Here is a 21,281-nt window from a genome sequence, read left to right on the forward strand (position 1 = left end):
TGGACGTGTACCATGAACAAGAAAAAAAACATAATGGTTTTAAGACTTGAAGATGTTTTATTACTGCAGCGTAACTTACTGTGTCCTGAGAGAGACAACCAAATTAACCCATGAACTGTATCACTGATAAATCATTCCTGTGATCTATTCTTCTCTTTCTTTCAGTGGCTGGTTAAGTGCAAGGTCCTTTTTAAAGATGCATTAGAATTCAGACAAAGGAATAACCCCTAAAGTCATACTCAGATACTTTCTCAGTTGCCTGACAAAGTAGGTTATTTATATAACTTCTTAATTCATTATTGCTATGTAATCATTTATTAATTTTTAGTCTTTAACCCTCTTTTGAAAGAATTTTCCAAGAAAAATAAACTGAGAAAAATAATTTTCTTCCTTAAATACGGTTGCTCTTGCTGGTATAATGGCTTTTGCCAGTGGAAGATACCAGTATTCATGGTACTTTTTTTTTTAGATTTTATTTTAGTTTATTTTAAATTTATTTATTTTATTTATTTATTTTTGACTGCATTGGGTCTTCATTGCTGCACGTGGGCTTTTCTCCATTTGCGGCAAGTGGGGACTACTCTTCGTTGCGGTGCGCGGGCTTCTCATTGTGGTGGATTCTCTTGCTGCGGAGCACAGGCTCTAGGCACGCAGGCTTCAGTAGTTGTGGCTCGCGGGCTCAGTAGTTGTGGCTTGTGGGCTCTAGAGTGCAGGCTCAGTAGTTGTGGCGCACAGGCTTAGTTGCTCCGTGGCATGTGGGATCTTCTCAGACCAGGGCTCTGGTGTTCCCTGCATTGGCAGGCAGATTCTTAACCACTGTGCAACCAGGGAAGCCTTATTTTTGGTATTTGTCCTAGTAGAACTTGAACTATATTAAACCAGCAAAAACACCCTTATTCCTCAGCTGACGGACAGCAGGTTTCAATAAACATACAGTCAGATTCTCATGGAATCTATGTTCGACAGAATTTGTATGGCTCATATAAATTAATAGCAATTGGATCCTGTAAATAAGAGACTAATGGTAATGATAAAAATAGAATAAGATACAACTGGGAGAGGGGCTGTTTGAAGCTTGGGACGATGGTCATTCCACTGTCAAGCAGAACTAATGTGTGGTTGGTCGGAGCAGAAAGGAATACAATATTGGGACAGAATATGGAACCAATGGGATAGCAGAGTGGCAGTGATGTAATGAGACAGCAGAAGTTTGAGGAGAAAAGGGAACTTCAACTCATGTAACCCAAACCCTTTATTTATACACTTTCTACATCATGGTTTGTTGCTGAGCCCAGATCTCATTACTTAGGGTCTATGGCTCTCTTGTTACACTGCACTGTCACAAAACAGGAAGGGAAGCTTTGAAACAATCTTCTGGGTTCGTCAAATGGACTAGGTAGGGTCTGACTCTCGTCTGCCTGGGCTTGAATTCTGGCTCAATCATTTACCAGCTGTGTGACCTTGAGTAAGTGTCTCAACCTTTCTGTGCTTGAGTTTTCTCATCTCAAAAATGAAAATAGGGACTTCCCTGGTGGTCTGGTGGTAAAGAATCTGCCTTCCAATGCAGGGGACACGGGTTCGATCCCTGGTCGGGGAACTAAGATCCCACATGCTGAGGGGCAACTAAGCCCGCATGCCACGACTACTGAGCCCGCATGGCTCAATGAGAGAGCCTGAGTGCCACAAACTACAGCGCCCACGCGCTCTGGAGCCCGCACGCCACAACTATAGAGAGAAAAAATTTTAAAAACCTGCACGCCACTACTTGAGAGAACCCGCGTGCCACAACAAAGAGCCCGCGTGACGCGGCAGAAGATCCCACGTGCCCCAAGCTCTATTAAATCTAGTCCTCGTTCTGAATGCTTGACGGAATGCTTACTCTTTCAATATCTTTTGGGCACGTGGCACTGGGTTGAGTAGCCTGTCCTGCCCTGTGATCTTCTGGAGGAGAGGGACTGGCATGCCGGCCAAGGGTTCTTAGTGACAAATGCCAAGATGGGTTGTTAGGGGTTGGGGTGTGGGATCCAATGGCCTGGTGGGTTCTGCCTGGGACTCTTGCTTCAGAAGAAAACTCCTGGAGCTGCGGATTGAAGAGCAAGATGTGTTTTACTAGGCAGATAAAGCAGTCGTGGGGGGCAGAGGGAGCACAGGGCGGGGGGGTGGTGAGGTGGTGAGGCCTCATGGAGCAAAGATGGCGGCGAGGATCCCAGCGAGTAACTTGTTGCAGGATGTGCACTGGCGATGGGCAGTGGGAATGGAGAGGGGGCCGATCAAGGACACTCCGATTTTCCAGCTCAAGCGATATGGAGGATGGTAATGAATTCTTGAGATGGGGAGTGCTGGAAGAGTGCCAGATGGGAGCCAGGAAGAGAGTGAGTCCAACCCGGGACGAAACTTTGTCACTGCTGAGGGCCCGGGTTCAATCCCTGGTTGGGAAGCTAAGATCCCACGAGCCGAGTGGTGTGGCTAAAAAATCAAACAAACACACCAAAAATAAAACAAAATGAACACACACACAAAAGAAAAATAAGGGAAGCGTCACCAACCTTAAAACACCCTCTTTAAGGTAAACCCAGTGAACAAGCAGCCCTGCTCCTGGCTATTCTGATGTTCTCATTCATGATGGCAAGACTCACTGTTCTTACTCAATTATGATTTATTACTTGCCTTTTTAACTCCAAGAAGAGTGGAAGTAAGATCATTTGCTCACTCGCTCTTTCTGTATTTATTGAGGGTCCAGTATGTACCAGGCGCCGTTCTAGGCTCTGAGGATTCAGCAGTTGAGAAGCCATGCAAGTACCTCTGGCGTGGGGGTTACAGTCTAGTGACTAGAGATAGACAATAGATAAATAAACAAATATGCAACACTAAGTTGCAATATGCAAATCCATTTATAATAGGTCGGTGATGATAAGAGCCACAAAGTGATAATTTGGAGAAGGAAGAAAGACAGAGGGTCTTCCTCCGGAAAGGTAGTCAGGGAAGGTGACGTTTATCGAGAACCCTGAAGGAATTAAAGGAATGTTCTAAGCAAAAAAAATTCCGTGAGCAAAGAAGGATCCATGGAAGGGAACCAAGAGCAAATGTCTTGAGGTGGGAGCCGTGGTTGATGTGTTTGCAGAATCTCAAAGAGCCCAGAGGTGCCAGAGTGGAGCAAGTGTCTTGCAGAACAGAAGGAATGAGGGCAGAGAGGTGGAGGGGAGGGGAGGGGAGGGGAGCAGATGGCCCAGGTCTGTAGGGCCAGTGGGCTGTCTTTAGGACTTTCCATTTATTCTGAGAGCAGAAGCCTTCGGAGGATTCCTGTAGGGGAGTGGCATGGTCAGATTTACATTTTGCAAGCATCACTCTGGCCGCAGGGCAGAGAATAGACTGGGGAGAGGGCAGAAGAGGGGGGCCCACGTGCGGGCTACTGCAAGTTATAGAAAAGGCGAAAACCCAGTTTCTAGGCGTAAGCCCTTACAGATGTTATCTCACGGGAACGAGGAGAGTAGAGGCTCCCGACCCTTACAGCTGTGTGATTATTCCAACTAGGAGCCACATGTTAAAAATTAGTTTAGTAGATTAAAAAAATTGTTGATAATAATGTCTAACTAAAACAGAGGTCACGTACTAAAAATAAAGGCACCCCTTCCAGTCTTACCTCCCACAGGACACCTGTGTTAACAGTTTCTTATGAATTCATTCTTGCAGGGATTTTCCACGTATTGTTTACACGTACTTTCCCCACCCCGTCCCATGCCCCCATGAATAGGATTACACTTAATGCAGCATTAGTTTGCGCATAGCTTTTTTTATTTAATGATTTAGTGCTGGCATATTTGCATGAAAGGGCTCACCTCACTGATTTTAAGGTTGCCTGGGATGACGCCATGTGGGTGGCCCATCCACCACGTATTTAACCGGTCCCCATGAATGGGCATGAAGGTAATTTCCAAGTTTTTTGCAATCTTAGACGATGATGCAAAGTCTATACATTTTTGCGCGGTTGTCTGGGCACGTCTGCAGGGTAAATTCCTACAAGTGGAATCCATGATTTGGTGCATCTAACGTTCTGATGGATATCTTCCAATGGACTTTCCCACCAGCCAGGAACGAGAAGGCCTGCTTCTCACACCCCCGTGACACTGGCTGGTGTCACACTTTTTAGTCTTTGAAAACCCACTTTGACTTTAAAACTTCAAGGTCGGACAAAAATGAAGCGCATGTACATTTATATGACGCTTCCCACATTTCAGTTTTCTTATCGATCTCCTTTGATTCTCAGAAAATCTTAGGAGGCAGGAACCATCCTCCTTCTTAGAAGAATTTAAGGAACAATCGGCCCCCTTTTCCACAGAAGAGCAAAGGGAGAAATTATATGATTTTCTCAGTGTGAAAAATTTAGACAAAACTAGAAATCATGTTTCACGTTCCTTCCCCTGTACCTCCCCAGGCACAGTCCACCCAGCAGCCGCCACCCACCCCCACTGGCCCCAGCTCGGAGGCTGCCTGGGGCTGGACACTGGCCTCTACCCTGCCCTCTCCTGAGGACATCTGACCTGAACTCTGGTTCAGAGGGGAGCAGGGGGCTGACTTCCTCTCCCTGGGGAGATGGAGGGGACAGATGGTGGGAAGGGATGCCGGGAGGTGAGAGCCTGAGGGCTGTGGGAGCAGCTGCAAAGCAGCGTGGTCAGATGCCTCATCTGGCAGGACCCAGGACCCAGTGAGGACTCTGTGGCTGTCGCCTGAGCTGATCTGGGAAGTTGAATCTTGGCATAGCTGGCGTGCATTCTCTCTGAATCGGATCAGCAATTTCAGCTCTGTTCCCCAATACCCGCCACTCCCCCGCCCACCTGGCGCTCTCTGTGAAGGATGTCATCACTGTGGGGAGGAGAAGAGTCCCACAGGTCGGGTCTGGGCGCAGACCAGAGGCAGGGTGCTGACCCCTATCTCTGCGGGGGGTTGCTCCTCCAGCAGCCCTGCCCTGCCCTCCCTGTCTGTCATACCCCACCCCAGGCCCTGACGCCCCTTCCGAGATGTTCAGAGGTGCTGCTGGGCCACGTGCTCTATCCTTGTTGCACAGACCTGCAGTCTTACATATGTTCTTTAAAAAAAGAGGGCTCTGATGGAAGCCCACCCAGAATCCACGCCAGAATTGCACATGCCTCCCACGGTGTCCAATAGGGGCCACCAGAGACGGGTGGACCAGTGAGATGTACTACAAGTGTGTAATACACATCGGCTTTTAAAGACTTGGTAAGGGAGTTCCCTGGTGGTCTAGTGGTTAGGACTCTGCACTCTCACTGCCGTGGTCTGGGTTCAGTCCCTGGCCCGGGAACTGAGATCCCACAAGCCGCATGGTGCGGCTAAACAAAGACTTAGTAAAAGAAAAATAATGTAAAATAGCTCAATATTTTTTTATATCGGTTATCTGTTGAAATGATAATATTTTGAATATATTGGCTAAAAAAGTATGTTATTAAAATGAATTGTACTTTTGACTTTTTAAAATGTGGCCACTAGAAGATGTTAACCAAGTGGCCGACCTGTCTCCAATTATATTCTATCGAACAGCTCCGGTCTAGACGTCTAGTGCCTTATTCATCATCATTGTAGCGGCTGCAAATCCTGCTTGGAAGCAGGTAGTGTATGAGGGAGGAAGGAAGAAATAAAGTGAGGAAGGGAGGGAGGAGAAGAGGGAGACTGGAAAGTGATTTTCATCTAGGGAGGCCTCGTGGAAGGAGCATGCCACAATGTCAGATCTCGGTACTGCTACGTGGTTGGACCATCTGGGGCAAGTGACTCAAACTTCTCTGAGCTATAATTTCCCCATTAGTAGAATCGAGGTCATAGTTACCTGACAGGAGTATTTTGAGGTTTAGGAAGCTCCTAGCACAGTGGCTGACACGTACGACTTGCTCCGTGAATAACAGTAGTTTTGCATAAGTAGCACCTGCGCCAGCACAAGACAGGAGCTCAAGAAAAGCTTTTGAACCCACAAATGTATGCAGGTTTGGGGGGTGTGGGGAGGTGGTCACCCACGCAGTACAATCTGTTTTCGAACATCTTATCTGTCACCGCTATGTGCCCACCCGGGGGACCGAATGGAACCTCTGTGGAGAGTCACCCTCTTGCCCAGCTTTTTCCTGCCAGGTTGCAGCCTCTTCACCTGTATTCAGCGTGCTTTTCGGTTAGATTGTTCTCCCTTGTGCCCTGGAGACCCGTCTGGGAAGTGCCCGAGTTCCACCTGGAGAACGGCCAGCAAGCGTGGTGGCCGAATTTGCTGTTGCTAGATAACTTCCTGTCGGTCCAGGATGCGGTGAGTTTTAAGTCATTGGCCGTGAAAGGGCAGAGAGGTGCAATCCGGTGTCTCCCTTCACATGGTTTGGTGAACTTTCCCAGAGCCAACCTGAGTCTGATCCGCTTTCTTCTGGCATATTCTCTGGAGTAATAGTGATGCTGTGGGTGGGAAGACTAGCCTCTGGTGATGGGGTGGGAGTTACGGCACCATCCCTGACGGGGCACTTGCTGTGAAAGCGGAGCGGGGGCAGGGGAGTGGGTCTGGGGGGACAGCCATCTCGGTGCCTGCCCCGGACGCAGCCGCCCGCTGCTCCGTCACGGTCCGTGTCGCCCCAGGGGGAAGGACACTTTCTTCACCTCCGCCCAGAGAACCAGTAATGAGATGGAACGCCGCACCACCCCCTCCCCAGAATGAATTCTATCCCATGCCCAGCAGGATCTGACAGAGCAACAACGTCTGTATATGTTGGTCATGGCTTCCTTAAAGCCCTAGTTGCCTCCTAATGAGCCTGGAGCAACTGGAAGTGAAATAGCTGTAATTAAACCATGTCACTGCTTTCGCCTTGAAAGCACAGCTGAAAGGAGCATCGCTACAGCGCGGCTGCATAACTGCTGGCCAGCCAGACGGCTGCCTCTAGTTCACAAGTGCCCAGCAGCTTCGACGGGGTGTACATCACTGTCTAACTGCCTTCCTGTGGACCCACGTCTGTGACGGGGTCCAGGAGGAGAGGCTGGGCTGTTTTCCCAGAGTCAGACTGGCTTGGGCCATACGTGGGACAAGGAAAGCTGTCACTTGTCTTGGATAAGTCTGGTCTCCCTGGGGCCGAGGGCATGGGAGGGGAGGCCAAGGCGCCTTTTATCTCTGAAGCCCTGGAGAGAACTGCCCACAGGAATTGCCTCACATTGAGTTAGAAATACAGGTAACCGCCTGGTGGCTTTGGCCGGCCGATCTCCTGTCAATCATGCGTGGGACCTCTGGGGTTTCCCACAAAAGCTCGCCTGCAGCCAGGCCTCCGTTCTAAATGAACACATTCTCTCCACCTGGAGTTGCGGGAGGGCAGGAAGGCAAGGAAGAGAGAACAACATCGACCCTCTGACTCCAGCGCACCGTAAGGATAATTAATCCTTACATCTGTGAAACGTGATGGAATTTAGTTCCCACCACTGTCCTGGGAGATTAGCTATTATTGTTGTTTTCAACAAGAGAGAAAATTTGTCTGAATTTCCAGTTTGTAAAATGGTAATAATATCTACTCCCCCGGGATTGTTATAACGATTAGCTGAGATGAGGTATGTGAAATGTCTGTAACTCAAAGTCCTTTCTGTTCCCATGGAAATTTCGCCCACCCGCCTGCTGAGTTCCTCCTCCTGGTCCAGGAAGGCGAACCGATGCGGAGCAGAGCTGGTACATGAAGGAGAGAAGTGAGCTTTGCTGGTTTCTTTCCAGTGCAACGGCTGGACGTGGGATCTTGCCAATGACTTTCAGTTCCATCTCGTGACGCCGGTGATCGTCTTCATCCACGGAAAGGGAGTCTAATTGGAGCAAGTGTTTCTCCCCGTGTGGCCTCTTCATAAAACTGTTCAGAGAGTCTCCAGTTCTGGGCAAAGCAGCTTTTACGATTTAGGAAACGAACTTTCCAGAAGAGTGAGGACACCAAACCCGCCACTGTTTACTTCTTCTGAGTTCTCCTCTAATCTTTGTCCTACACAATCAGTCTGTATTTTTGCAGAGTTATAATCAGTGTGTCTGTCATATCCGGTCTCAGTTTTTTCCATTTCACTGTTCTTAGAAACATTTCCGCATCTGGACATGACCTGCTTACTTGTTAGTTTCAGGATTTATATACCATTTTTTATGGTGGGCACCTAGATTGTTTCCAATTTTTTAAAAAATTATTATATATATATTTATTTATTTATGGCTGCATTGGGTCTTCGTTGCTGCACGGGGGCTTTCTCTAGTTGCGGTGAGCGGGGGCTACTCTTCGTTGTGGTGCGCGGGCTTCTCATTGCAGTGGCTTCTCTTGTTGTGGGGCATGGGCTTTAGGTGCGCGGGCTTCAGTAGTTGTGGCTTGCGGGCTCTAGAGCGCAGGCTCCGTAGTTGTGGCGCACGGGCTTAGTTGCTCCGCGGCATGTGGGATCTTCCTGGACCAGGGCTCGAACCCGTGTCCCCTGCATTGGCAGGCGGATTCTTAACCACTGCGCCACCAGGGAAGTCCCTGTTTCCAATTTTTTATGATTATGAATGGCACCTCAACGAATGTCTTTGAACATATGCTACTTTTTCCTCTTCTGTACTTATTTCCTTGCGGGGTTATTTCCAAGTGGAATTACTAGGTCAAAGGGTAGGAACAATTTTGCAGTGCTTGTTACATATTGTGAGATTACTCTTCAGAAAGGTGGAGTAATTTATAGTGTCCCAAGCAATGCATCAGTGTACCTGCTTCCCCACGTTGGATGTTTATCACCTTAATTTTTGTTAGTTTTAGAAAAACTCTTAAGGCCTCAGTAATTCACGGGAGAATTATAGTTTGTGGACTGTGCATGCCATATTTTAAAAGATTTATTATTCTTTTTGTTAAAATACATGTTCAATTTAAGAAACATTGGAAAATATTAGGATAAAAAAGGGAAAAAACAATCACCTTAGACCTGTTTCCTCACTTAAGGAGAGGTGATTTTGCTATCCATATTTTGATGTTTATTCTTCTGATCTTTTATTTTGCACAGTTTTTTATACATGAAAGGATTCTGCATATATACTTTAGATCTTTCTTCTAATAGTTTTACGATATAAGCATTTTCCCATTTTATTTATTTTTTAAGTTAACATACTTTTAATGTCTGTATAACATTCCATTTCATGCATGAACTATGGTTTACCTATATCTTCCCCTAGTGTTAAATACTTAGATTATTTCCAATTTTGTAAATAACAGTCTCATAAACATTTTCGTGGTAACCATTTGTCTCCAACGCTGACATTTCTAGAATGCATATCCTTAAGAAGAATTACTGGGTCAAAGGGCACGAGTCTTTTGGGCTTTTGAAGTATGATGACAAATTGCTTTCCTTAAAGGCTGTATCAATTTTCAGTCCTCTGGCCATCTAATTACACCATTGCCAATATGGACTATTAATAATTTAAAAAAACCCCAAATGAAAACCTTGTTATTTTAAGATATGTAAGAAAAATTCATTTTTCACATCTGATTTGTAAGTCTTTGATTACTAACAGTGGAGCTGAATTCCAAATATGTGTTGACCAGCTCTGTTTCACGATTACCTGTTAATGCCCTTTGCAAGGAGACATTTAAATCACAGGCTGACCCATGATGTTGCCCACTCCAGCCACATGCAAGGACTCAAGTATCCTGGGCAAGGAAAATGCATCCAGTTTTGTTTTTTTTTTGTTTGTTTGTTTTGTTTTGGTGGCGCTGCACGGCATGCGGGATCTTAGTTCCCCAACCAGGGATCAAACCCATGCCCCCTGCACTGGGAGTGTGGAGTCTTAACCACTGGACTGCCAGGGAAGTCCTTCCAAATTTTCATGTATCCTAAGAATTGAATACTTTTTAAAAAGGCAGATCTGTCTATTTACATGCACATCTGAAGCACGTGAAGCTTCCTGACTTCAAATGTAGAGAGTTTTTGGCTGGCCACTTATAAAACATTGTTCCATGCTTCCACTAGGTACAGAGGTAGTTTGCTGGTATAGTGAGCTTGAGTCAGAGGACGTGGTTCAAATCATGACTGATAAATTACCAGCGGGGGGACCCAGTGTAAGTCGCTGGGCTCTCATCTTCATTGTTCATGTCTATGAGATGGAGACGATGCACTTCACATCAGGGCCAGAGGAGAAAGCGAGATCATACATATGGGAGCTAGCACAGTGCCCTCTGTGATGGGCTATGACTGCTGGAAGGGTTCTGGAGACATGGCGGGTGCCTGCAGGTACAGGGGGGCAGGTGCGTGGCTCGGCCAGCCCTGAAGCCCCAGCCAAGCAGAAAGGGCGAGCCTCTCCTGGCTCCCTCCGAGGTGCACTGGCAGCAGGATGCCCTGACTGCTGGTCAGGTGTTTAGTGGAGAAAGGGTTGGTTTCTTCTGAGGCCTCTCTCCTTGGCTTGTAGGTGGCTGTCTTCTCCCTGGGTCATCACACGGTCTTCCCTCTGGGGTATCTGTGTCCGAATCTCCTCTTCTTATAAGGACACCAGTCATATTGGATTAGGGTCCACCCCAATGACCTCATTTCACCTTAATTATCTCTTAAAGACCCCATCTCCAAATAGAGTCACACTCTGAGGACCCAGGGTTTAGAATGTGGTTGGATGGGTGCGGGAGGGGGGGCGGACACAATCCAGCCCATAATAGCCTGTATTAGGAAGCTTTTATTAGAGTCTTTGTAGCGGTGGTAGGTAGTGGAGACCTGTCTGACTCCTGAGAAGAGGTACCATGGTTTGGGCTCCAGTCCTTCAGGGAGTTAAACAAATATTTCCTTGGGTGGATGTGGGTTTTTACTGGATGGCCTGACTGAATGGTTTACCACCCACAGAGGACAGTGAGTTCTTAGTACCTCCCCACTCTAGACCTGGTGGGAACCTACTTGAGTGTCCTTATGACTGAGGCATCCTGGCCCCAATGTCAGCATCTTTCCGAGAGGCTGTCATGGAAGGTAGATTTCAATTCCTCAGCTAAAAACCAGCATTACCCAAACTTGCGACTATGCTACTACATTTAGCCTCTAAATGGAAAGAGGTATAAAAGGTAGGGCTTTTGTTCCTTCAGATAACACACTCTTATAGAATTCTAGTAATTCAAGGAGGACTGAACTGGAGGGTCTGGCAAAAGGCACGGTAAACATACAGCATTGTTACCATACCTTCCCTGCCCACACTCATGGCAGACATTACTAGTCAATCACTGCACCACTGAGCTAGGATTCCTCTTCCATTCCAAGCATTAACACTAAACTAGAATTGCCACTCTAGATAAAAATAATTTGCTCCCTGTATCACTGTGGTGTTAAGCAATTGGTATCTCATCCCTTCCTCGTGAAGAACCATGGCAACTTCGAGCACTGGAATAGGACTGCTAAAGGCAGGCTTGTGCTGGTTGGTTTGGCACTCATGTTTGACAATTCTTCCATAGCACTGCAGAGCCTCCTGGTCCCAGCCCTCACAATTCCAAGTAGATACAACCAAACATTGCCTTGCTCTGAACCTGTGTCCCGAAATCTCATTTCCTGCCCCAGAACTGCCCACATACTACAGCTGGGACTCCTTCAGAAACCCTCTCAGCCTTACACGTGCAGAGTCCCAGACTGTGGAGGAGTTAATTTTTGTGGGGCCACCTTTGACCCAAGGGGGTATAGAAGACAGTAGGAAAATGCTTCTTTCTTTCATCCCCCAGGACAGTTTTGAGTTGGCTCCACAGAACATTCTGGCATTGGCCACCATGATACTGCATCTTTGCATTGGCCTTCCTGCTTCCCTATTCCAACCCCATCCCTTATTCCTACCTCCACATGAAGTACCTGCACCCTGATATCTGTCAGATTCTCCGTTCGGGTGGGTGGAGGGTCCCTGTGTCCCACCTGCGCCTGTCTCCTGAATCAACCACCACGTCTGTCCATACAGTGCTTCATGGGTGGCAAGGGAGATTCCCAAGCATGGTCTCCTTTTGAGCTGCACAGTAAGTTTCAGGGTGAAGATGAAGAAATTCAAGTTCAAGGCCCTGCCCGGGGCCCGGCAGCTAGTAAATGGTCAAGACTAAAGGCTAACTGAGGCTCTCTAACTCCAACCCAGCTCCGGCCCCACTCGACCACAGCTGCGCCCATGGCAGCCTCTCTCAAAGGCAGGCTGGCAGGAAGCACCTCTGATTGCCAAGGTTGCAAGTCTTTCGTGTCCACACATTTTGCGGTGAAGGAAAGTGAACGTCCTTTCTTCTTTGCAGAAATCAACACACCCTTGTCCTCCTCGGGGCCACGCTGTTCTTGGCATCTTTCACCGCCTCTGCTCTGCTCACACTGGCTTATAACCTTCCGGTAGCAGCTCCGTCAGAAGCAAGGTAACCGCGGTTCCCAGCCCGCCCTGCTCTATCCCTCGCCTGCCCTCGGACTGTCCAGGACCTCCCAGGCAGGGCTGCTGTATGGATGCCAGGCTCTTTGCACTGTGCACATCGGCTCCTGGAAAAACTCCTGGGTGGGAACTGTTCGGCCTTGACGGGAAGGTTGATTGCGTGTTTGTTTCCAAACTTCTGAACCTTTCAACTTGTGCTGGGGGTCTGCTCTGAAAACACAGGGAACTCACTGTTGCCCATTGAAATACTTCTCGGAGGAAAGGAGCGCCCTCAAGTGGCCGTACTGCGTTTCTCCTCCAGCGGCGAACTGCCGCTGGGAATCTCTATTATGGAATAGATAGACTGAAATTTAAGGAAGCTGGGGTTACCTCTTCAAGGTCACACGCCTAGTAAGTGATACGGTTGTGAGCTGAACCTGGGACCTTACCCACTATGCTATTTTGCCTTTCCAATGGGGGTATATATAACACTTCTTCCTTATAACCACCCTGAGTCTTCTACAGGAAAAACTGATAAGATTTCCTGCTAATCTATTCTCAAGGCCGCAGTCAAAGAGATGAAAATGAAAATCGGATCCTGTCAGTCATCTGCTCAAATTCCTCCATTGGTCTCAAGGCAGAATCCCTGTCTGACCTCATCTATCACTTCCCTGCTTGCTGACTCAGGACCAGCCATGCTGGCCTCCTTCCTTCCACACACCCAACATGCTCCCTCCTCAGGGCCTTTGCACTTGCCATTCCCTCACTGGAGAATACTTTCCTTTAGAACCTAGATCTTGGCAGGGCTAGCTCCTTCACTTCCTACAGGTGTCTGTGCATACATCACCTTCTCAGAGCAACCTTCACTGACCTCCTGATGTAAAATAGCCCAGAACCGTGTCTGGCGCAAAAGTGCTCAAAATGCATTGTGAGTGGAATAGATGAATGAATGAATGACTGACTACACCCCAGGCCTTTTGACCAGGGAAGCATCATGCCCTTCTCGTCATGACATCAGCCTCTGTGGGCATAGCCAGGTGACCGAGAAGGAGGCTGGCCCCTGTGTAGCCCAGCGGTTCTCAACTCCAGACGCAAATGAGAGTCACCTGGGGAGATTTGAAATCCCACTGATGCTTCCAGCAAGCGCCATCCTGGACCAGTGGAGTCAGAATCTCCGGGGGTGTGGCCCAAGCAACCGAATTTTGTAAGTGCTTCCATGAAGAGGTTCACTCCTTTCAGAAGAGGTTCACCTCTGGGAACCACATTTTTAGAGCTATCCCAGCATACCAGCCACCAGAAACAACTATTTAAAATTGGGCTTCCCTGGTGGTGCAGTGGTTAAGAGTCCACCTGCCGATGCAGGGGACACGGGTTCGTGCCCCGGTCCGGGAAGATCCCACATGCCGCGGAGCGGCTGGGCCCGTGAGCCATGGCCTCTGAGCCTGCGCGTCCGGAGCCTGTGCTCCGCAATGGGAGAGGCCACAGCAGTGAGAGGCTCGCGTACCACCAAAAAAAAAAAAAAAAAATCCAACCCACCTAACCATGAAGTTCCAGAAGAGGGGTTTGCCATTGCCATCCTACTGGGTGTGTTTCCCCGTATCAGTGGTTTCTCTGGCTCTGTACCAAGGCTCTGACAGGTGGGATGCCTCCTCCTCGTTGCCCACTCCTCCCCATGCGATCACCCACCAAGCCCCGCAGGTTGTTTCTCCTGCCATCCTCTCATAGCCTTTCCAAATGACCTTGTTGAAGCTCGTCTCATCTCTTACTTGGATTTCTTCACTAGTTTTATTGCTTCTTGTCTTCTTGATGTCAAATCCACCCACAGGGCAATCTATTTAAAATACTACCTTGGCCTTGAACTGTGCAAAACCTTTTCATATGACTTTTGTTGATCCATAAGACCTTGAGGGCAGAACATGTCTTATTTACCTCTGAATTTCTAGCACCTGGTTCTGAAATCACTCAATAAATGAATGACAGATAATTTGCTTCTCAATGGAAGAAAGGCCAAGAATTCCCTTGCATTATTAGGGGGCAATGCTGACCCCAAATCCCCACTGCTAGGCCCTACCTTGGTTTGCCTAGGTCTTGTGGGTACCTCACCTAAACGTTCTAGAGATGAGGCACTGGTCCTTGGAAAATCTCGTGTTGCTCATAGCAGGAACAGGAGCTAGGGCTTTATTGGAAGGAATGGATACACAGGTGCTACATGTGTATTTTCCTATAGGTTGGAGTTATGATATTCCCCTGAAAATGCACAATTCAGTTGTAGATTAAAACAAAGGACCATTCAAGAGGTGCTTTAGCGTAGTCCAGGTTCATGGTGCCCAGGGAGAAACTGGATGTGAGCAGAGGGGAAAACCTAAGATGATGACGGGGCATTTGGGAACCACTCAGAGGACCAGGTCAGGACCAGGGAGCATGGAGCTAGAACCCAAGTCAAGCAGAGCTGGAGGAATGACTTCGATGGGATGAGTAGGCCAAGTACCAACTGTAGAAGCCAGAAAATAAGAACACAGAGTCCCAGCTGGAGGCAGCTGAGGCACGTTCCACGTGGTAGGAATAAGTCAGTGTGCATTCTGAGTAAGAGTGAAGGGACCCTAGGCTAAGAGGAGCTTGTGGAGAGCCCCTGAGGAAGTAACTTTGTGCCCTGTAGCCGGGGCCTAGGGCAGGAATCTGAGACCCAAGGAGGGGAGAGCTTCTCTTTAGAGACAAGATGGTAGAGTGATAAGATGCTAGTTCAGGTTGATGTAGATGTCATCATAGCACCTTGAGAACTGGAACAGAGAAGCAAGAGAGACCCTTGGAAGATAGGTCTGGGCCTAAAAAGGTCAAGTAAGGTGACATCTAAGATCTTGAACTGAGCCCAGTAATAGGATTTAACTCACGGGGCTATTCTGTGGGCTGGAAACATCTCCATTCTCCCATTCCTTCCGCCATTTTATGTCCCTAGGGACAGGTGCAGCCCAGGTACAGGCTGTGTGCCGGGGCCGCTCACGTTTATGGTAGGGGCCAGAAGCAATCACGGAGCCGTATTTGGCTAAGGAACAGAAGGGGAGGTTAGGAGTGGTGGGAGTGGGTTAGAGCATTACTTTTTTCTTTTAACTTTCATCCAAAAATGACTCAAGAGTCACCATAAGTCGCAAAAATACTAGAGGAGATCTCGTGTACCCTTTTGACCTGCGTTTCCCCACCAGGAATGTGTTAAGGTAACTGTGGCACAGGATCACAACCAAGACATTGACACTGACATTGACACAATCCATAGACCTTAGATCCACCAGTTTCATGTGCACTCGTCTGTGTGTGTGTATAGTTCTGTGCAATTTTAGCACGTCTGTAGATTTGTGTAACCATCACCACCACAATCAAGGTACAGAACTCCTCTGCCACCAAAAAGGTCACCCTTGTGCTGCCTCTTCATGGCCACACCCCCCCACTGTCCCCTACCCCATCCCGATCCTCACCCCAGTAACCGCTAATCTGAACTTTCTATTCGGTCAGATTTGGTCATTGACTGAGGTTTACAAATAGACCCCTAAAGTCACTAATAACACACAGAAAGTGAGCGTAAAAAGAATTAAACACACAACGGCCCAAACGGGCTGTGAACGGTGGCTTTCCTTTCCCTGTAGGCGCAGGCTCTGCTGCGGTGGATTTGCTCTCTGTCGACCCTGTCCCTAGTGGCTGCCCTGGCATATACGGTGGGTGACGCGTCCGCCGCCTCTTCAGTTGCCGCTGCCGTCACCAGGCCCTCCACCGGCCCCCGCGGGCTGGGTATTGTTCGCGCGTCAGGAGGGCTACGGAAGTAGGATGCAGTGATGCAGCACGGGGCTTGCTCCGGGCTCACACACTGGCCTGTTAAAGGCGACGGTGTGAAAACATATGTACCCAGAGAGACTTTTATTTGCTACTGAATGACTGATAGTGACTCAAAAACATCTATCTGTTTATATACTTGGGGAAACCCACTCACATATTCTGGTTTAGATGTTTACACTGGTTTATATACAAATGCAGGTTCTGAAAGAAAAATTTGCAGCCTCTCCAATGAAGCTAGTTTAGAAATTGGAAAAGAACAGGTAGGGGGTAATGTCGTGAGAAAAAAAATTACCAGTGCTGGGACAAGAGTACTGACCACACCCAGCCTGGGCTTTGGTCTCCTCATCTGAGCGTAGAGACTGAAGAGTTGGCAACATCCCCTTCAGCCCTTTGATGACTGGGGACACTGTTTCTGTTGAGCCTGGCTTTCAGAGTCAGGCAGAAAAAGAGCTTAAATGGAAAGAAAGGGATCATCTCCAGATTAGAAATGTCTATTCAAGTCACTCGACCTTTTCCCCCATTCCTCTCTATTTGGCATGAGGTGCTTGAGGTGTCAGCAAATGACAGAGAAAGGCTGGCGGGATTCACCCAGCAAAGGTTCTGGCCCTGCACTGCCCAGAAGCCCTGAAATCACGGAATCAGAGCCAGGTGGAGGCAACACAACTTTATACCCCTGGGAGATAATCAGGGTGAGTTTAAACTTTGGCCTGTGAACCCAAACCCGTTAACCTCAGCAAAGGTGGCTGGAGAAACCTGATGAAGTGAACATAAAGTCCTGCTTACTGAGCACAAGCTTATGCCAGGCCCCGTGGAGAACTTCACTCCTGTGGTCTCGGGCAATACTGGCCACGCCGCTACAGGTAGAGCTATAATTAGCTCTGTTTCTCAGTGAGGAAAATGGTGCCTGGAGATGAAGCAGCGTGTGAAGGTCACTCAGCTAGAAAGTGAGCCCAGGCCTGAGGGCACCGCCCACAGCCCCTGCTCTTCATTTCTCTACACTAGCCACGCCCACCCCCAAGATGTTTGATTGTTCAAATTGTTCTTGAGTTTTATGAGTATATAATGATGAGGGAGTTGTTCTTTAACTTCAATTTTTTTTTTAAATATATTTTTTATTTATTTATTTTTGGCTGCGTTGGGTCTTCGTTGCTGCGCGCAGGCTTTCTCTAGTTGCACTGAGCAGGGGCTACTCTTTCTTGTGGTGCAAGGGCTTCTCATTGTGGTGGCTTCTCTTGTTGCGGAGCACGGGCTCTAGGTCCGCGGGCTTCAGTAGTTGCAGCACACGGGCTCAGTAGTTGTGGCTCATGGGCTCTAGAGCGCAGCCTCAGTAGTTGTGGTGCACGGGCTTTGTTGCTCCGCGGCATGTGGGATCTTCCCGGGCCAGGGCTCGAACCCGTGTCCCCTTCATTGGCAGGTGGATTCCCAACCACTGCGCCACCAAGGAAACCCTAACTTCAATTTAAAAAGCTTTCCCTTCTATGGAGAAATGATGTTAAAGAGGAATTGGGTTGCGTTCTCCTTGACTGATGTATTTGCATTTATGGGCATCTGTTTGGATCACATGACCTCCACTTGGTGACAGTGACCCTGAGCTGTTGACAGAGCCTCAGAACATAAACAACTGCTCCCCCTGGCCTGGTACAGGCCACCTCTGATGTGGTGACAAACAGCACAGTATTCCTGTCTAATGTGACAGTCCTGCTGGGTCAAACTGGTTAATGTCCATCAGGATTAGAGAGGAGTGACTTAGGTTAAGTTAGAATGTGAAACAAATTTGCAGTTTTACCAGTACAGTGGAGCTAGTAAATACTATCAGTCATTAGCCTGAGTGTGTATAATACATACCTCTTTTAATCCAAATGATGAATAAGCCCTCTGGCTCATTCTTGAGCAATTTATCATTCAAAGGTGTATTGTTATTAGCCAACCACAATTATAGGTGTGACTGATGTTCTAGGTTTGTATCTCCAACACTATCTGTAAGATACCAAGACTGATTAGTAGGTCAATGTAGGAGGTGATGGGTTAGATAAATTTTTAAAAAATGTGTCCACCTGATGACCTTTAGAAAAGTATACTTATAAAAGAACATGTTTTTCTTCTTCATAATTTTACTTATTTATTTTATTGAAGTATAGTTGATGTACAACATTATATAAGGTACAGTTGTACAATACACTGATTCACAATTTTTAAAGATTATACTCCATTTATAGTTATTATAAAATATTGGCTACATTCCCTGTGTTGTACAATATATCCTTGTAGCTTATTTGATATGTAATAGTTTGTACCTCTTGATCCTCTACCCCTATCTTGCCTCTCCCCCCTTCCTTCTCCCCACAGGTAACCACTAGTTTGTGCTGTATATCTGAGTCTGCTTCTTTTTTGTTATATTCACTAGTTTATTGTGTTTTTTAGATTCCACATATAGATCATATCATACGGTACTTGTCTTTCTCTGTCTGAATTATTTCACTCAGCATAATACCCTCCAAGTCCATCCATGTTATCACAAATGGCAAGATTTGATTCTTTTTTATGGCTGAGTAGTATTCCATTTTATGTATACACCACATCTTCTTTATCCATTCATCTGTTGATGGGCACTTAGGTTGCTTCCATATCTTGCCAATTGTAAATAATGCTGCTATGAATACTGGGGTGCATGTATCTTTCCAAATTAGTGTTTTGGGTTTTTTTTGGATATATACCCAGTAGTGGAATTGCTGGGTCATGTGGTCATGTTTGAGGAAGAAGACGTATTCAGTTGAGACTGTCAGGACAAGAAGGGATTTTGATGGTTCAGATCATCTTTTCCATCATCTTCAGTCATGGCCAAGGCAGACCATGCTGGTCTTGTTGAGTTGCAAGAGTCACCTTCTGACCATGTCACTCCTTCGATTAAAACTTCTCAGTGCTGGGACTTCCCTGGTGGTCCAGTGGTTAGGACTCTGTGCTTACACTGCTGAGGATGTGGGTTTGATCCCTGGTCAGGAAACTAAGATCCTGCAAGCCGTGCAGTGAGGCCAAAAATTAAAAGAAAAAAAAAAAATCAGGGGTGGGAGGGTAACTGGATTAGGGGTTCATTTGCAGATATGTGGTACAAAAGCACTCCAGGCAGAGGGGATGCTAAGGCAGCGATCTTCAGTCTGGAATATGTTTAGTGGGTGAGACGAACAGCAAGAAGACCAGTGAGATAGGGATCAAAGGTCAAGGCAGGAGAGAGATGGGAATGAGGACAGAGAAGAAGGTAGTGGTCAGGTCATGCAGGGCCTTCAAGGCCATGGGGAAGAAGCTGGATTTTATTCTAAATGCCATGTGACGTGATCTGGTTTATGATTTTAAAAGATTACTCTGGATGTTTTCTTTTCTTTCTTTTTTCTTTTTTTTTGTGGCTTGAAACAACAGAAATTGATTCTCTCACAGTTCTGGAGGCTAGAAATTCAAAATCAAGGTGTTGGCAAGGTCCTTCTGGAAGCTCTGAGGGGGAATCTCTTCCATCCTCTCCTGTGTCCTCAGCATGCCTTGACTTGTGGGCGCATCACTCCAATCTCTGTCTCCATCTTCACATGGCCATCTCCCTGTGTCTCTCCTCTGTGTCTGTGTCTCCCCTCTGTGTCTGTGTCTCCTTTTCTGTCTGTCACAAGGACACTTTGGATTTAGGGCCCACCCTAATCTAGGATGATCTCAACACCCATTACTTACCTTAATTACATCTGCAAAACCCTTATTTCCAGTTCTGAGGTTCCAGGTGGACAAAGCTTTGGGGAGACCACTATCCAACCCACTGCAGAGAGCCATTGGTCTTATTCAGAGAGGGATTTCTCATTGTTTTAAATTTTCATTCATTTAACTTAAATAGCCATGAGTAGCTTGTAGGTCTCATATGGGACACCCAGTTGTAGAAGATATACCAAGTTACAGAAGGCGAAGGGTCTGAGGCCAGACAATGTTAACAGCCTCGTCCCAAGGCCCAGCAGCTCGTGTTGTGCGCCTTGAATCAGAACCCAGGTTAGCAAAGGGACTTTGCATCTTGTTTTATATGTGGAATGTTTTGTGCTCAGAGGTTGAAACCCACTAAGGATTAAACTGGCCGTAAACTCAATGTTAGTGTCCCTTATTATTACTTTCATATTGCTGCAATGGGAAGTTGGGTTTTTTTTGTTTTTGTTTGTTTCAGTACGTGCTCTTAAAAATTATAATGAAAAAGACCTTCTTAGTAGAAAGTTCACAGCCTTAGGGGCAGAACCCAGAGGGAGCAGTGATGACACAGCATCTTCCCAGACCCAGGGAGGGCCTCGAAGCTCCATGAATGGGTGCCTATTCCCTCCAGGTCTGGTGCACCGGCTGCTTTCCTGGGATAGCTGGAGCTTCCTGGCCAGCATGAGCTACGCTTGCTACTTGGTGCACCCATCTTCATCATCCTCTACAATGGGCTTCAGGAGATGCTTATTCACTACACCGACATCAACATGGTGAGGCAGCCCCAGCTCTCAGCTCGTTGTAGCAACACAATTTGCTCTCCCCGGAACAATGCAAACTATTGGCTTCATTAGAACCTTATTTTCTGTTTGTTTGTTTGTCAAAAGCCTATTGTTCTTTGTTTTATTGAAGGGAGGGCTTCAGCACAGGATAATAGCTTTCTTTTCTTCTCTTTATCTTTAAAGTTTAGGGCTGTTTGTCTTACAGATCTGTTTCATATAGCCAGGATGGTACACTTATTCCAAATGCAATAGGAATCTTGTAGTAAGACTGTGTCCACTCTGCCCCTCTTTCTCTCTAGTTCTGTCTTTTCTCTGGACACTGTTTGCCGACCTTCATCACTGGGCTGGCCCTGACGCTGTTCATTGAGAAACCATGTCAGGAACTGAAGCGGTGCCTGCTGGGATCAGCGCCTGCAGGGCCGTGAGCTTCCTGTAAAACCCGAAAGAGTGGATGGCCCTTTGTGGGTGCTGATGAGTAAAGGCAAGTGTGGTCTTGTTTATGTAACGAAGGCTTGTGTTCCCAAAAAGGAGTGTGAATCTGATTTTTGTGAATGTTTAAGGTATACAAGTTCTTTAATATATAAAACAGTTCCGAGTGTTTACTATATAAAAGAGCTCTGCGTTAATCTGTTTAGTAG

The 21,281-nt window shown here is 47.1% G+C and overlaps 1 protein-coding gene across 1 annotated transcript in view; it reads left to right on the plus strand.

Moving 5' to 3' along the window:
- Positions 1-21,068, plus strand: part of LOC309830539 (O-acyltransferase like protein-like) — a gene marked incomplete at both ends in the record, with an annotated part of 63,859 nt that extends 42,791 nt beyond the window's left edge. Inside the window, 11 exon segments of the mRNA XM_082667132.1 lie at positions 166-202; positions 206-267; positions 6,133-6,298; positions 7,727-7,806; positions 12,231-12,344; positions 15,288-15,339; positions 15,970-16,079; positions 16,081-16,142; positions 20,493-20,573; positions 20,576-20,634; positions 20,943-21,068. Of these exon segments, the coding sequence (XP_082523258.1) occupies positions 166-202; positions 206-267; positions 6,133-6,298; positions 7,727-7,806; positions 12,231-12,344; positions 15,288-15,339; positions 15,970-16,079; positions 16,081-16,142; positions 20,493-20,573; positions 20,576-20,634; positions 20,943-21,068 (949 nt within the window).
- Between the last annotated feature and the right edge of the window lie 213 nt (positions 21,069-21,281).

The sequence above is a fragment of the Grampus griseus genome (assembly GCF_964374135.1).
Source record: "Grampus griseus genome assembly, chromosome: 12".
Lineage (NCBI taxonomy): Eukaryota > Metazoa > Chordata > Mammalia > Artiodactyla > Delphinidae > Grampus > Grampus griseus.